Source organism: Oncorhynchus keta, chromosome 23 (genome assembly GCF_023373465.1).
Source record: "Oncorhynchus keta strain PuntledgeMale-10-30-2019 chromosome 23, Oket_V2, whole genome shotgun sequence".
In the NCBI taxonomy this organism is placed as follows: domain Eukaryota; kingdom Metazoa; phylum Chordata; class Actinopteri; order Salmoniformes; family Salmonidae; genus Oncorhynchus; species Oncorhynchus keta.
In genome coordinates, this window is record NC_068443.1 from 42,322,610 (window position 1) to 42,340,839 (window position 18,230).

General features: G+C 41.7%; 1 protein-coding gene across 1 annotated transcript; it reads right to left on the reverse strand.

The window, feature by feature from the left end:
* Positions 1 to 5,669: 5,669 nt before the first annotated feature.
* LOC118402373 (bcl-2-related ovarian killer protein homolog A-like) lies at positions 5,670 to 16,481 on the reverse strand. Its single transcript, XM_035800529.2, has 5 exons — positions 16,073 to 16,481; positions 14,121 to 14,429; positions 13,153 to 13,281; positions 7,960 to 8,123; positions 5,670 to 7,153 (listed from the first exon to the last, which is right to left on the reverse strand). Exons 2-5 carry the CDS (start codon positions 14,326 to 14,328, stop codon positions 7,028 to 7,030), a joined length of 627 nt encoding a protein of 208 aa, XP_035656422.1. The 5' UTR covers positions 14,329 to 14,429; positions 16,073 to 16,481; the 3' UTR covers positions 5,670 to 7,027.
* Positions 16,482 to 18,230: the final 1,749 nt, after the last annotated feature.

The window sequence follows — 18,230 nt, forward strand, 5'->3', positions numbered from 1 at the left end:
TTCAGGTAGGCCCCTCCCCGTTTGCTTCCATTTACGAAACGTTTTGCAACAGAGTAGGCATAATGAATACGCCCCAGCTCACCTGACGAGAGCTCATGGGTGCATAATTTTTCATTTTTAAAAATGAGTTCAGGAAAAGTTTTTGTTATTGCATTTCCTTTAAAAACAGCTCATATATGTTTTTGTACATCATGTTATACACATAAAAATGGCATAAAACCACTGACAAAAGGACCAACAGCACGGACAACGGGTAAAGTATGTTTAAATATCATTTTATTCAACATTCTGGCTTGTAGAGACTTTGCGTCTTTTTTACATTAACTTCTTTCAGACTGATATCCATGGAGTAACCATGGTAACATTCAGATTTTTTAAATCTAAATTCCAACGGTGAAACATTGTATCACTACAATGTTGCAAATGAATGAACTGCGTCTGGATGTATCTTCAATGTCAACAGCTAACCAACTCGATACAACTTAACTTGTGGATATACCTTTCAATTTTTTCAACATACATTACTTCTGACATTGCTCTTCATGTAGGGTGGCTATAAGGTTTGATTCAAGATATCAATAACAAACGGCCCAAGCGACAGTTGTCTTACACTACGAGTGTATTTATTCACTATGATTGTACTCATAGGCTACGTCATATACGTGCCATGGTTGACTGGTAGGATACGCAAATGACGCATACAGTGCATTCGGAAAGTATTCAGAATCCTTGAGTTTTTCCACATTTTGTTGCGTTATTCTAAAATTGATTAAATGGTTTTCCCCCTCATCAATCTACACACAATACCCCACAATGACAAAGTGAAAAAGGTTTTTAGAAATGTTTGCAAAAAAAATTCCATAACAGAAATACCTTATTTACATAAGTATTCAGACACTTTGCTTATGAGGCTCGAAATTGAGCTCAGGTGCATCCTGTGCATCCTGTTTCCAATGTTTCGACAACTTGATTGGAGTCCACCTGTGGTAAATTCAATTGATTCGAAACATGATTTGGAAAGGAACACACCTGTCTATATAAGGCCCAGCAGTTGACAGTGCATGTCAGAGTAAAAATAAGCCATGAGGTCGAAGGAATTGTCCCTAGAGCTCTGAGACAGGATTGCGTCAAAGCACAAACTTTTGTCAGAGTACCAATGTCTATAGCATTGAAGGTCCCCAAGAACAAAGTTGGCTTCATCATTCTTAAATGGAAGAAGTTTGGAACCACCAAGACTCTTCCTAGAGCTGGCCATCCTGGTCAAACTGAGCAATCAGGGGAGAAGGGCCTTGGTCAGGGGGGTGACCAGGAACCAAATGGTCACTCTGACAGAGCTCCAGAGTTCCTCTGTGGAGATGGGAGAACCTTCCAGAGGACGACCATCTCTGCAGCACTCCACCAATCAAGCCATTATGGTAGAGTGGCCAGACAGAAGCCACTCCTCAGTAAAAGGCACATGACAGCCCGCTTGGAGTTTGCCAAAAGGCACCTAAAGGACTCAGACCATGAGAAACAAGATTCCCTGGTCTGATGAAACCAAGATTGAATTTGTCCTGAATGCCAAGCATCACTTCTGGAGAAAACCTGGCACCATCCCTACGGTGAAGCATGTTGATGGCAGCATCATGCTGTGGGGATGTCTTTCAGAAGCAGGGAGGAAGCAGGGACAAGTCTCTGAATGTCCTTGAGTGGCCCAGCCAGAGCCCGGACTTGAACCCAATCGCACATCTCTGGAAAGACCTGAAAATAGCTTTACAGCCACGCTCCCCATCCAAACTGACAGAGCTTGAGAGGATCTGCAGAGAGGATCTGCAGAGAAGAATGGGAGAAACTCCCCAAATACAGGTGTGCCAAGCTTGTAGAGTCATGCCCAAGAAGACTGTGTCTGAATACTTATGTAAATGTGATTTTTTTCTTTAAATGTAAAAATAAATGAGCAAACATTTCTTAACAGTTTTTGTTTTGTCATTATGGGGTATTGTGTGTTGATTGATGAGGGCAAAAAATAATTGACTACATTTTAGAATAAGACTAATGTAATTTTGGGTGGAAAAAGTCATACTGAATCCTTTCCGAATGCACTGTATAGTGTCCTCATATGAAGCCCTTGTATTCCCACATAACTGAACTGAACCCCAAGCTGCTGGCGTTGGACTGGCTTCTCAGAGTCTGGGAGTCCGACAAGCCAGGAGAGGGCTCCTTCTCCTCAATTCCACTTTTCCGCTACACCGAGACTCTGCACTTATCACATGTGGGTCAACCAGTCATCAACTTTGTGAGTTTGACTGCCACTGACAGCTGAGTACTGTACAGCAGGCCTAACAAAATAATTCTACACAAGGATAGGCTGCCTACTCACCTGTCAAGGTGGCTTAGCCTACTCTGATTTTTTGCCCTATTGAAAAGCGTTTGTTGTATTCTGTCACAGCGCAATACTGCATGGACCTATAACTGTAATCACGTGTACATACATTGTCCCTGTTCTGCAGGTTCAACGCTGAGAATAAGAAATCAATACACAGGGAATGTGGCTTCCTCAGAATGCAACAGAGTAGCCTTCATTATGGCACAAATCTCAGGTATTGGACTGTTCAAACTCCAAGCCTAGACCTAGCCTATACATGCACATCCTGCAGCGAATTCAGGGGGTAGACCAAGTGGGACTTGAACCTGCAACCTTTTCATGTCAGTTCAAAACTTAGGCTGGCGTTATCTCCTCTAGAGGGCTGAAGGAGAAAGAGTAAGGAGACCTGACTGGACAGCAGTCAACTCGACATGCCCATGCCCTGGCCAGGACCCCATGTACAGCAGGTAAGACAGGCACTTTCCAGTCTGATGTCCATAAACCACTTTCCATTCAACGAGGTTGGCCTATGCCCCGAATAGATATTCAATGCCTGGACCTAAAAATAACTGTTACCCCTTTTGGTATTTCCTGATCTGTGGGGACCACATAGCTTCAGGGGAAGCTCAGGTCTTGAGGCTTCCGCATGCTTCGGTTTGGCTTTCGCTTGAAAAACGAGACAATAGCGTCAATAGTACAGTTTGTCCATTTTGAGACACCAGAGCCATTATACACTTCCTCAAAATAATCAGAATGAATTAAAGATCACGCAAGGCAGGAGGGTGGGCGTATAACACGCGCGAACATCTAGCGATGTATCTCATCATGGTCAACGTTGCAACTACTCGCTACATAGCATGTAGCTAAACCCTTTACCCTAACTCCTAGGAGTAGCTGCGGGGGGGCTGTTGGCCGTGGTTGGAGTAGCCAGGAGGAAGGCATGGCCAGCCGTTGAGAAATGCTTGTTGAAGTTTTCGATTATCATGGATTTATCAGTGGTGACCGTGTTACCTAGCCTCAGTGCAGTGGGCAGCTGGGAGGAGGTGATCTTGTGCTCCATGGACTTTACAGTGTCCCAGAACTTTTGGGAGTTAGAGCTACAGGATGCAAATTTCTGCTTGAAAAAGCTGGCCTTTGCTTTCCTGACTGACTGCGTGTATTGGTTCCTGACTTCCCTGAACAGTTGCATATCGCGGGGACTATTCGATGCTATTGCAGTCTGCAAGACAGGAGGGTGGTAGAGGGGGTGATTTTGACCAGTTCTGACAACAACAAAAAAGGCTAATTGCTCCCCCCGGATTAAACAGCCCACTTGGAGTGATGAAAACCTGCTCCATGACAGCCCTTTTGGCAAACTCCAAGCGGGCTGTCACCTGCCTTTTCCTGAGGAGTGGCTTTTGTCTGGCCACTATCATAAAGGCCTGATTGGCTTCAGAGACGGCTGCCCTTCTGGAAGGTTTTCCCATCTCCACAGAGGAACTCTGGAGCTCTGTCAGAGTGACCATCGGGTTCTTGGTCACCTCCCTAACCAAGGCCCTTCTCCCCCGATTTCTCAGTTTGGCCGGGGTGGCCAGCTCTAAGAAGAGTCTTGGGGGTTCCAAACATCTTCCATTTTAGAATGATGGAGGCCACTGTGTTCTTGGGGACCTTTAATGCTGCAGAATTGTTTTGTACCCTTCCCCAGATCTGTGCCTCGACACAATCCTGTGTCGACAATTCCTTCGACCTCATGGCTTGTTTTTGCTCTGACATGCACTGTCAACTGTGGGACCTTATAAAGACAAGTGTATGCCTTTCAAAATCATGTCCAATCAATTAAATATTTTATTTATTATATTTCACCTTTATTTAACCAGGTAGGCTTGTTGAGAACAAGTTCTCATTTACAACTGCGACCTGGCCAAGATAAAGCAAAGCAGTTTGACACATACAACGACACAAAGTTACACATGGAATAAACAAACATACAGTCAATAATACAGTATATACCACAGGTGGACTCCAATCAAGTTGTAGAAACATCTCAAGGATGATCAATGGAAACAGGATGCAACTGAGCTCAATTTCAAGTCTCATCACAATATGTATTTTTTAAATTACTTTTTAAAAATACTTTTGCCAATTATTCTAAAAACCTGTTTTCGCTTTGTCATTATGGGGTATTGTGTGTAGATGAGGGACAAAAATGTGGAAAAAGTCAAGGGGTCTGAAAACTTTGAATGCACTGTGTAGCCTTTTATGTAAATCCTTGCTCTGAGTTTCTGATTTCCGCCATGGTATGCTTCCTGTGTTTTTATGCCATGAATTTTACGCACAAGTGCATCATCTGCCTTTTACAAAGGGCAACCCTGATTATTCCTGTGCACAAATTTCCATGTTGCATTTATACGCTGATGTGATACTGTTGCAGGTGTTTTTCATATAGTTTACGTGTCATGTGACATTTACCTGTCCCCACCTCTATTTCTAGAGACACGTCAGCTTCCGTCCACAACGCTGCCTGACGAAGATTCTAGTAGTCAAAACGCGTTGCAGTTGTGCGTGCTGATGCACTCGGCTGACTGTTCTCATATTTATTATTTTGTAAATATATTATGTTAATAGTTCACGGCTGCCTACTCATCTTCTTTCTACAAAATAATATGAAATGCTCTGAGACCAGGTTGGCTCGCGATGTTAAATTGCAGGTTCAGATGCTCCGATCTCAATACAATTTGGAGTACAGTCGAGAAAACGCACTGCCTAAAACAATGGACTAATTAGAATTATGAAAGCAGTACTATTCACTGTGTGAGATAAGAGGATCAAATTCATGTGTCTCGTGGGGAGTGCGAGAGTAACGTTTGAAGAAAAACAAACAATGTATCACTGAAACAGGTGATGTTTTTTCTACAAATCATTTGTAATGTTTTGTATGAGTTCCGTATGAAGCCCTTCATTTAATGCAACCATAAATCAGGTTGTGTCCTTCCCACAAAGGCTGTATTGATCTGTTGAATAAAAACAAATGAAACTCCGTAATGGCGCCGACAGAGATGTTCGCCTCGCTTCAGGTCCTTAGAAAACTAGGCAGTTACTTGTTTTTATATGCATTATTTCGTACATTGTTTACAAGCATTTCGCTACAGTCGCATTAACATCTAACCATCTGTATGTGACCAATACAATTTGATTGATTTGAACAATTAAAATGATCTAATTGTGATGATTTTGCTCCGCTGTTTACAACACCATTATCACGACAGTGTTACGTTTATTTTGCATATAAAAGCTCAATATTAAAGGCCCAGTGTAGTCACGAATTAGAGTTCCCTGTGCGTTATATATATTTTGACACAGAGGTTGGAATAACACTGTGAAATTGTGAAAATTATGATAATGCACTTTTTTTAGTGTAAGAGCTGTTTGAAAAGACTGCCTGAAATGTCAGCCTGTTTTGGAGGGACGGAGTTTTGGCCTGCCTGGTAACGTCACCATAAACAAATAAAAGTTACAAACCTCTCTGCCAATAACAACTAGTTTTCCCCTCCCCACTCAGACCACGACCAGACAGCAACATTTTTGCTTGAGGAATTGCTCTTTGCTAAGAAGCTGTTTAATTTTGACCATTTTAATTGAAAATAATTACAATAAAGGTACTAAATTGTTATCCAGAAATTATTTGATATTGAGATAAAAAAAATTGCTGCATTGGACCTTTAAGTAAATATTGCAAGTGACCACAGGAAAGATGCTGTAAAAAGATACAGATTCAATCATCATCACTACAGTTTCCCAATCAAATACATTAGTTAAAGTTAGTATTTAAAAAGTCTAAAAGAAATAGAATAGGCATCATTCTGTCTTTTGTACTCAATGGTACATATTGAGGGGTACAACTGGGGTGTACTCATTAGTGCACACTATAGCAAAACATTTTGCAACAAACGTGTTTCTTATGGGACAAATGCAAGGTAGATCCCTCCCCGTTTGCTTCCTAGTGAATGCACCCCTGAGATCAACAGCACTGTACAGTTTGGACAAAGCCTGGATAGACTGGTGCATCCCATCACAACAAAGTAGTAACTCATCATACATTTCACATGTCCTCCACAGGGGTGCAGCAAAAAGCATCACATTCTTGTCCATAGAACAGATGCTATCACTTTGTCCATTTTTTCAGTGTAAAGTCCCAGATGGTATTCTTCAGTTATCATCAAACTGGATCTTACTTCAGAGATTTGAGCACCTATCACAGTACACATACTCACTGCAACGCGGTAGCGGAAACTATATTACAACACTGAAAGATACATGGTTTTGTACAAGTACTTTGAACAAAAATTGATCATCGGAACTGAAGATATGTGTATATGGAATTGACTGTGACTACACTTTGTATAATCTCTCATGGCCGGGAAGTGAAAACGTACGCGAGAATTTTACTCCTGGGTAACTGGCATTACTCTTCGGAAGAAGAGCAGTCATTGTTGATTAAATTGATGATGATTATACAAAATGTGATACTGTGACTTTGCACGAAGGAGAGTCACTGTTTAGATGGCCATCACCAATCTTAACAAAATGTGTTCCGTCAAAAAGATAGGAGGATGTCTGCTGTCTAGTTCATCTGAAGCACAGAGCCTTCAAATGCAAGGACTTGAAGCTCTTGGCCTTTCAACCACAGTTCCTCTCCCAATTCCTTCATGGCTCCTTCATAATGTAGACGTACAGTGTTGACAGAAAGTGCTTGCAGGATTCGGCAACGGGAGACAGCCAATGGGTCTGAGTAACGGCATCTAACTTCACCACACATTTCTTAATGTCGGTCTGGAAAAAGGCAAAGAGGTCACATTGGAAAGGTCACAGTTAGAAACTTTCAGGACACACTTGTCCCACATATCATGATTTCCTAAATTCCTTGAGTCCTCTAGCCTTTCTTCCTTCTCAAAAACACATTGGAGGAGAAGGTCAGAGGGAAGGACAACATTTTTTTGGGGAGAAGGAGGATGTAAGGAATCAATGTTCCTTCAATTGAGAAGAAAACAAAAATCGTTGGTTATATGTTGCCCATGTGCTTCCCCTGGGAACCAGTAGAGGGCAGCATAGGGAAACTACTTACATCAGTGTCCTTCAAAAAACGCCATGGAGGCAGAGAGGAAGAGTCGAAGCGAAAGGTTTCACTCTCTCCAAACTGTCCAAAATTAGCCCTATGGGCTAATTTTGGACCTAAGCTTGTCATTTACATATTTACATTTAAGTCATTTAGCAGACGCTCTTATCCAGAGCGACTTACAAATTGGTGCATTCACCTTATGACATCCAGTGGAACAGCCACTTTACAATAGTGCATCTAAATCTTTTAAGGGGGGGCCTTCCCACATTTGGGACAACGACATCCCATTTTTAGGCGGAGACATGAGCATCTCGTCATTATATACAGATCTCTGATGGAGGGGAGGACCCTAGCTGTTGCCATTGGTGTCGGCTAATGGGGATCCTAATAAGTCAAATCAAAATCCAGAATGCGGATTTAATAATCTTCCTTTCACTTAAGCCACAACTATGTGGTAGTTACAAAACAAACAAACAAAAAAAACTGTCCCTTGGTCAGCAACAACAGTCCAGTCACTCACCCATCCTCCACGTTTCTTCAGCCAAGGGGCCAGGTTCTTACGGACAAACTGACCCAGACTGTCCACTATGGTTTGGACCGTAGCAGGCTGGTTCTGACGTACACAGTCCACCGCCAGAGCGCCGGCCACGGCATACATAGATACTACCTTACCCCATGTGATGCCTATGGACAGGAGAGAGAGAATCGCAGATTAGTTGGCTGATTGTGGATCTTGATGCTTCATACTTTTTTTTATTGCAATACTAAAGCATTAATGAAAAGTACTTAGCTAATATCAAAACAGTAGACTCCCAATGAGTGTGCATTGTAGTTAACCAGTCCCAATTCAAACAATTCTTTGTGAATCGTTTCAGGAAACTAGGCATATGCGTCACTACTTCACAGGAGAGGCATGTGAACGTAAACATGCGTTTTTTCCGGCAGAAATGCCTTCTGGAACGTGTGAACTTTCATGTGCCTTAATAACAAACGTGTATCCCAACTGTAAATACAAATCAAATTGTTAAATTGCGAGTCTAGTTAGTTTAGCTACGGAAAAAGACAGGAACCTTCCCGCTAGCCATGATTGGCTTAGATAAGGGATTGGCTGGACATGCCGAGAGATGAGTTCAGATTGGTCTGCCGTGTACATGGCATTCGGGAAAGTATTCAGACCCCTTGACTTTTTCCACATTTTGTTATGTTACAGACATATTGAAAAATGTTTTAAATAGTTTTAGAAATAGAGGTGGGGACAGGTAAATGTCACATGACAAGTAAATAAATGCGTAAACACATGTACAACATTATCACATCAGCGTATAGAGGCAACATGTGAAATAATCTGAAAAATAAATGCAACATGAAAAATAGTGCACAGGAATGTATACAAAGAATGTGCGTAAAGGGATACTCTGTCAGAGTTGTATGCGTAAAAGACAGATTATGTGCTGGTGCGTAAAATATCACACCGTGGCGGTAAGCAGAAACTCAGCAGAGCAAGGAATTACACAAAAGGCTATACGGTGCATTCAGAAAGTATTCAGACCCATTGACTTTTCCCCACATTTTGATTCTGGATCGGCACCTGGGACAGGGTTTGACACTTCCCTCAACAAAATCACCAAATTATAGAATTTCTTGCGGAAGAATGGTGTTGCATTCCCCGAATAGAATTCCAGACACTAGTAGAAAGGGGCAATCAATGCCAAGGGGCATTGAAGCTGCTCTGGCAGCCAGACACTCAATTAAAGTAACTGCCCAGTGTTTCCAGATTTCTATGAAATACAAGTGAAATCGTTTTCCATCCAGAAAAATGGTAACGAAGTATGTTAAAAAGCTGCTTTTCTGTGTTGGAAGGGTGTGTACGTACCCCCAACAACAGAATGGTATGGGCGTATACCGGTTATTAAAAATAATCACGCAAGTAGACCATTGATTGGACAGCTCATCCTCCTCATGAAGTTGAAATCATGTTCTGAGGAAAGAGCAAGCATTTTTTAAACGGACGGTTTGAGAAACAAGTTTGAGGTGTTTTTTTTTTTTATGTCCCCCCCCCGCAATTTATGCTTCGGCCACAAACACAAGTATAAAACACCATTATTTGGTACGAGTTAACAGAATACGACATTTAAAAAGTGAGATGTGCACCGGGAAGTTACTTTAAGATACTGTTTTGTGGTTCCTTTAGTTTGGCAGTTACCTATATCTACAAGCTCCAGTTTAGTGCACATATGCAGTCCCGAGACACTGCATACGTCAGAAGTCTACTGTACAGTATAGCCAATAGAGAGAAAGAGCAAGTGACGGTTGCGACCGCATCAGAGCTTCACATCAAAGAGGTCACTTGTTTCCTATTAAAGCCGTTCGGGTGCCACCCTTGTTATGGCTGTGATGCAATAGCGAGGCTAATGGCATTAGCCTCCTTTAAGCCGTTTTGTTTGCCTGAACTGACTGACCTGTGGCTTTGGCTCTGTAGACTTCGGGGAAGGTTTAAATAAGGTAACTCCCTCTGGGACAGGACTGTACTCGCAATGTCTAACTCCCTACAGAGATCTGACCCTGATGTGAGACAACACAGCCCAGGATAGAGAGAAGATTGTCTGGGTATAAGAAGAAGATGGAGGGAAGGGAGAGGACTGGAAGAGCGAGAAATGGGGCACATTTGGGGGAAGCAAGCTTGGTTGGTGCACTTGGCAGGAAGTGTACAAGAGAAAGCTGATCTTTCAATGCATCAAATCAAATGTATTTGTCACATACACATGGTTAGCAAATGTTAATGCGAGTGTAGCGAAATGCTTGTGCTTCTGTAACGGATGTGAAACGGCTAGCTTAGTTAGCGGTGGTGCGCACTAAATAGTGTTTCAATCGGTGACGTTACTTGCTCTGAGACCTTGAAGTAGTAGTTCCCCTTGCTCTGCAAGGGCCGCGGCTTTTGTGGAGCGATGGGTAACGATGCTTCGTGGGTGACTGTTGTTGATGTGTGCAGAGGGTCCCTGGTTCGCGCGAGGGGACGGTCTAAAGTTATACTGTTACACTTCTAGTTCCGACAATGCAGTAATCCAACCAAACAATTCCAAAACTACTACCTTATACACACAAGTGGATAAAGAATATGTACATAAAGATATGAATGAGTGATGGTACAGAATGGCATAGGCAAGATGCAGTAGATGGTATTGAGTACAGTATACACATATACCCTACATTATTCATCTCATATGTATATACATATACTGTACTCTATATCATCTACTGCATCATTATGTAATACATGTATCACTCGCCACTTTGTTTACATACATATGAGATGAACAATGTAGGGTATGTAAACAAAGTGGCTAGTGATACATGTATTACATAATGATGCAGTAGATGATATAGAGTACAGTATATGTATATACATATGAGATGAACAATGTAGGGAATGTAAACATTATATTAAGTAGCATTGTTTAAAGTGGCTAGTGATATATTTTACATTCATTTCCATCAATTCCCATTATTAAAGTGGCTGGAGTTGAGTCAGTGTGTTGGCAGCAGCCACTCAATGTTAGTGGTGGCTGTTTGATGGCCTTGAGATAGAAGCTGTTTTTCAGTCTCTCGGTCCCTGCTTTGATGCACCTGTACTGACCTCGCCTTCTGGATGATAGCGGGGTGAACAGGCAGTGGCTCAGGTGGTTGTTGTCCTTGATGATCTTTATGGCCTTCCTGTGACATCGGGTGGTGTAGGTGTCCTGGAGGGCAGGTAGTTTGCCCCCGGTGATGCATTGTGCAGACCTCACTACCCTCTGAAGAGCCTTGCGGTTGTGGGTGGAGCAGTTGCTGTACCAGGCGGTGATACAGGATGCTCTTGACTCTTGATGCCCGACAGGACGCTCTTGATTGTGCATCTTTAGAAGTTTGTGAGTGCTTTTGGCGACAAGCCGAATTTCTTCAGCCTCCTGAGGTATGTCCATTCATGTTATTAACATATTATATGGGTCATAAAAATCGAGAATTGTCTCACTACACACACATCTTTCTGCGTCTCACCGGTAGAAAAACAGGCCATCTACATTTCCTGGTTGTAAGCAAACCACAATATCCAGAATTGATAGCGATTTCAGGATGCCTTCAAGGGTGGGAACACAATTGGACAAGGAAGCATGGCTCCCGACAGGCTGTAGTCTTTACAAAGCCAGGGAAAACGAGTCACCCTAAGATATCCTTCAATGTCCTGGCAGATAGGAGCGTCGTTAAGTTCAATGGCTCTGTTGAACAAGGACAACCATATCTACTCATCCTAGTGAGACCGTGCAATTGGCGAAACACAACGGCCACGATAATTGCGACAAAACACGACTCCGTTCAATTTTTTAGATTAGACAGCAGGCTCAATCAAACAATTGTGCAGGGAGATTTGAGCCAATTGTTTAAAAATACCGCTCTAGGGCATAATTATGTCTGAAACACCTCTCATCAATCAGAATTATGTAGGGAGACTGAAAAAACACCCCAAATAGTGTCTAGCAGCGAAAAGTGCAGCCAAAGTACTTCCTCATCAAATCTAGAAACCAATTATGTCACATAATGGTGTATTACTGGATGTCGGAAACCCTTCATTTCAAGAGTTTTTGAACCACGAATCGTGATCAAACCTGTGAGTATGATTCATTACGGTCCGTTTGCCTTTAGTGCAGCATTTGATTGACATAACATTGTTATTCTCTATTGCAGTCATCACATGTAAAGAATGTCGCTTATCTTTTCAGTCCGATAAATATACAGCTGTTGAACCCCACATCCCTTAAAGGCCAACGTTGCCTGGGTCAGTGGTTTGTTTTCCTCTCTGGAGGAATCCCACGGTGTTCCAAAAATGCCCCTGGTGACGTCAAAAACAGTCACAGTTCAGCCAAAATGTAAGCTAGGAAAATGCTTGAAATTGAGGCTATTTTTATCTTTCCAGACATAGAGCCAAGTTTGAGAGACTTATTATTCATGCGGTCCAGGGGACTCATACTGTGCTGTCGCAGTAATTCATGTGTGACATTGAATAACTATTTATCTTTAATCATGCCAGAGTCTCAAGTCCTGTATCAGAAACTCTGTATACTAGTGATGTTTCTGTTAAAGTTTCAACTTGTCAAGTAAACAGACAAAGATGTACAGTAAGATGCATTCACACAGCAGAGATGTACAGTGAGATGCATTCACACAGCAGAGACTGTATGTACCAGTGTCGGAATAGAACAGTTGTTCCAGACACCCAATGTTCTCCTGTGTTTCAAAGTTACATCAAAGTAGACGGACAAAGAGAAGACATGGGTACTTGTTTTTTGGTACATGTGCAGAATTCTGTCTTTACGGAGTACATCATCTCATATTTATGGTAAATGATGCTACTGTGTGAAAAATGTGTCACAAAAACTATTTTTAACAAAGTGTTGCAAAGAAGCAATAGTTTAAAATGACCGATCTTGTAGCCCTGTCTCAAAACACACATTCCTCAAAGCTCATGTAGGATTGCTTTGTCCCCCTCTAAGCACAAACACATAGGGTTTAAAATCAACTTAAGATTTGTTCCCAAACCTTGCGACGAAAGAGTTAATCATGCATGTCAATGGGAAAACGTGGGAAAAATTCTGCTACGTGTGCAGATTCTTAACGGGCTTACGCGACATCAACCTCCTAAAACCCCACAATTGCTACCCCTTCCCTTGCAGCTGTTCACCTGCAGAAAAGATCTCTGTTGCCACGGCAACAAAGGCATCGGATACCGTGGTCTCCATGGCCACTGAGATGTTGAGCTGTCTTGCCACGTTCCGGTAGACACTCGGCCGCATGCACTCCAGCTCATCACCTAGGGAAACCAGGAAGGACCACAAGGGCTGAACAATTAGAGACAGGGTAGCACTGAGAAAGAACAACAGGTCTATCTACCCAATTAACAACTTCATGACAAAGTGACTTCATTGAAACAATCATTGAAGCACAGGGGCATTAGGAAAACCAGACGGGTCAGAGAAACTGTCATAGGTCAGTTGTTCCCAAACTTTAGGGCTCTGTGTCCAAGCTTTTAGAGATTTGTTGTAATAAGTTTAGTAAACAAATTCATCGTCTCGGCCATAACCCAACCCAAGCTGAACAAATCAGCCAAAGCCCATAACCCACCAGTGTCCAGATTACATTATAATATATGCCATTTAGCTGACGCTTTTATCCAAAGCGACTTACAGTCATGGGTGCATACATTCTACGTATGGGTGGTCCCGGGAATCGAACCCACTACCCTGGTGTTACAAGCGCCATGCTCTACCAACTGAGCCACAGAAGGACATTGCTCTTCAAATCTTGCATTTAGGCCCGCCTCACCTGCCTTGGTTAGCCTACTAAACTGACCAATGCCGTAGCTTGAATGCCTTCACCTCGGATTGTCAGACATGTTTCGATACCCATCTCGGTCATGCATGTCAGTCCGCTGCCTGTCCTTAATCTCAAGAAAGAAGCAATATACACGTGGAGGACAAAACCAGTACAGTGTGTCCAATCTATTCAGGGACCATAGGGAATCTCAAGGGAAACACAGCTCCAAAGCACTGATCTGTAAAATGCTAGATTCGAAGACAAGTGGTGCACATGCATTCAAGCAGGATTTTTTTTGGTACATTAAGTTTGTAACAGTCTGCAGCTGGTTCTTACCGAGACAGAGAAGCACGGCAGACACCTCACAAAGCGTTGAGTCCACCTGAGTTTTGGACGAGCCCAGCCCATAGATGTTGAGCCTCGAGTGTATGTAATCTCTACACAGTGCCTTGGACTGGGACACCAGTTCTTTGTCGGACGGGGAATGGTCAAAGGCTTCCAGCACCCCGGCTGCAAACACAGAGGAGCGACGAATCACCTCCATCTCCAAAGCAGGATTCGGATCAGGGAAAACCTGATCACTTCGGTGTATCAGTGCCTGAGTGGTTCTTAGCTGGAGCCACTACAATGAACTAAATCTCCAATCTGTTGAGAAAGTCAAATGTTTTGTATTTATCAAAATAAAGATTTTTGTGAATATATGAAACAATAAAAATGGGTAAAAAAAATGCATGATTTAATATCATACACCACTTTCTTATGTATCTTCAAGTAGGTTGTATGATTCATAAACTTGCCATAGCCCAAATTTAGACACCTTCATTAATTATTTCATGAGTAAGACGTGTTCTAAGGGCATTCCATAGCAACAACTTGCGAGATAAGTCATGGTCCAATGACTGTACCAGCTAGCCTGTATTGCGAGGCTGATTAGCTAGACAAACAGGTGTGAAACAGACAGGTGTGCACGCAAAGTGAGAACACAACATGGAATCCATGTTTAGTTTTCATTTGGGGATGGGGTTAGCATCTAAAACCTGGAATTAAAGTTACTGTCCAGTGAAAATCTCACTTAAAAGTTCATATTCTGTTAACTTATACCCAAATAATGTTGTTGACTCATCCTGTAGGCTACTCATATGTGGCCAAAGCATAATTTAAAACATTTAAAAAACTTCAAAAACCTCTAACATGCATCTCAAACATACATTCATACAATTTCTTGACTGTGTCCAGCTCACGAATAATCACCTAAATTAAATCGAGACATTCAGGTAGCATCGAGAATTCCAAAAACAAAGGAGAGAGGACTACATTTTTTTGCAATTTTAGACAGCAAGGAAATATAACCAATTTTCAGTGAGGCTCGTTGAAGACCAAATTGCAGCCCCCTTGGCAAAATTAGTTTTGGCACCCCTGGCCTAGCCCATTATTGGAATAAAGGACTTTACTTGTTTCGTTTAAAGGGCGAATTACCCCTGGAAGCCAAAACAGCCACATTCCCCAACTAAACTAGAATCCATTCCCAATTGCGGTATGGTTCTAGAAACATAATCCCTCTACTGTCATATTACATCAAAATAATTTCACAAATGCAAAATACACACTTACTGTGTACACTGTTTAAACCGGCTTTAACACAGTTGCAGCTTACATTGTTTTTCAGTGACAAAACGTTTATGGCATCAGTTTGGAGACGGATATCTAATTATCACAGGTAGTCCATTATGTCTTCCATAAACAAGCCCTGTGACGTGGGAATATGGCCATGTGGGGAATCCTATACAATGAGTGTGTGTGTCAATTTAACCTTGTATTTTGAAAATGATTTACTGCTGATATGGAATAAGGTCCTTATTCTTCCAAAACCGTACCACAAGCGATGTATGTTCATGTTCAGACCAAGCGTTGCAGCTCTTAACAAAACTCCCCCCTACAGAAGACGCTTTCATCCAAATAATCGTATTTAAAAGGAACTGACAGTCATGATCAAGGTCTACCCCAGGGCATGAGACAATATTATTAGTATAGGCCTACGATTATTTAATATCCCGACGTGTATAAGAAACGTATACATGTGTCACAAGCTATATTAACCGCACAATTAGCTTAGAGCATTTCCCATCATTTATTTTACTACGAAAATATACCAATGTATGTAGGCCGTTAAACATATATGCATTGCTTATAATTACGGTGAAATAGCATTTTCTTCTTCATTACTCATTCATTCTCAATCACACCTTTTAACCTGGGTATTATAAGTAACGAGGATAGAGTGAACTCACCTGACACCTGCTGAAAGATACGCATCACAGGGAATTCAACGACGACTTTTTTGATTGGATTCAAATCATTCCTCAGGTGCCAAGCTAAAACAAGTCCTCTCGGATACGATGTTCAAATTCTAATTCCTGTCTGCATTACCGTCGTCACAATCTAATCAAACAACCCCATCTCAACGGGGATATAATTTATGGGATTCCTTGTCTTGCACGCGCAACCTTCTACAATTAAAACCTAACGCTTTGGCAAACTGCAGATAAACCCCTTGATTAATGTAGCTACTAGCCTGTATAACCAAATTCATTAAATAAGTTTAAGGTAAACCAGCTCTTCAGTTTCCTTCCTTCTGTGGCAAACGATTTGATTTGTGCGGAGGAGACGCGAAGCGCAGAGGACGTATTTTGACGCACTCTCTGCGCAGCGTAGCGCAGCGGTCCTTGGCCACAGTCATAAACTTTATAAACGGAGCATGTATTTTTGTCTGCTTTAACATAATAACCATGAAAATTCATTCATATTCATATAATTAGTTGTATCATATGTCTTGGTTATCTGAATGAATCTCATTCTAAATTGTATTTAAATAAAGGTGGCTAGCCTAACAAATAGGCTAGCCTGCAACTCAATAAAACAACGATCTCATAGGCCTACTAGATATAATCCATTTATAATGGTATTAATTGAACACCAATGGCACTGTTACCATTGTTTAGTCTACCTATACCGGAAAAACACCATGTATTATCTCTATATTTAACTCATCCCAAAGACAAAGGGGCCAGGAGTTGCGCACCTTTAATCCCAATGGGTTAAAAGGATTGGACATAGAAACCACCTCCTTCGTCCTTAACACGCAAACATGCTCTCCACATTCCAAATGTAGGCCATAACAACAAACAGTGTTGGGGAAGCTACTAAGAAAATGTACTTTACGAAGATTATACCAATTTATTACTTATTACTGGAAGAAGTGAAGATACACTAAATCTACACTTAAGAACAGTATGGTTTACTGAGAAAAACTCAAGTTACTTTGTAAAAGTAGTTCATTGCATCAACACTACTTAGTGGGGAAAGTAACATATCTCAATATATCATGTCAGACTACAAATTGCAAGAACAGATCATTTTGGAGTCAGATGTTAACAGAATGTGTCATTTCGCCTATTAAACACAAACACTACGTTTCAAGTGAGAATTAGGCAGGTCTGAAGCTAAAAAAGGAAATAAATTATTGCCTACTTCACCCATATTTAATTTTCTTTATGCAAAAAAAGTAGTGTGTAGTTCCAGTAGTTTGCTACACCTCTACATGGTAAAACAGTAGTGTGTAGTTCCAGTAGTTTGCTACACCTCTACATGGTAAAACAGTAGTGTGTAGTTCCAGTAGTTTGCTACACCTCTACATGGTAAAACAGTAGTGTGTAGTTCCAGTAGTTTGCTACACCTCTACATGGTAAAACAGTAGTGTGTAGTTCCAGTAGTTTGCTACACCTCTACATGTCAAAAATGTTGAGTTCAACAAACACCAAGTTACTGCAAAATGTAGGTAGATTACTAGTTGAACTACATGTAGTTCACTACTCCCCAACAATGACAATAAAACATGACTTTATTACTTAAGATTAATCAATTGATTTACATAAGGGTAATGATTTCATTTGGAAAGGTATGGGTGGTGGGGTTCAGTAATGTAATATGTAGTATTTCAAATTTCAAAGGTACTACATAAATACTAATCAAACATGAATCCAAACCACTTCCTTTAATGGAAATAGATGAAAAGTGTAAGTGTGTGTGTGTGTGTGTGTGTGTGTGTGTGTGTGTGTGTGTGTGTGTGTGTGTGTGTGTGTGTGTGTGTGTGTGTGTGTGTGTGTGTGTGTGTGTGTGTGTGTGTGTGTGTGTGTGTGTGTGTGTGTGTGTGTGGAGGACTGGAGGACACACCCCGGGTGAGTTTACTGGAGCAGGTGCCTGGGGTGTGACTGGGACAGTGACCGTTTCACTCTCTGCAGTAAGACGCTGCCACCGCTCCTGTCTGTCCAGGAGCTTCTCTGGGCTGGTCTTAAGAGCAGAGCTGATGTTCTTATGCTTTGCTAGATGTTTCATATGCCTGGAGATATGCTGCCTTGCGGTAGGGTGCAGGAGGCTGTTTGGGTCATT

Excerpts from the sequence above, each read along its gene's own strand:
- LOC118402373 (XM_035800529.2), bottom strand. The coding sequence starts at position 14,328 with ATGGAGGTGATTCGTCGCTCCTCTGTGTTTGCAGCCGGGGTGCTGGAA. Across the intron at positions 8,124-13,152 it reads AACAGAGATCTTTTCTGCAG|GCATCACATGGGGTAAGGTA; the intron begins GTGAACAGCTGC and ends TCCTGTCCATAG. Across the intron at positions 7,154-7,959 it reads TGAAGAAACGTGGAGGATGG|ACCGACATTAAGAAATGTGT; the intron begins GTGAGTGACTGG and ends GCCTTTTTCCAG.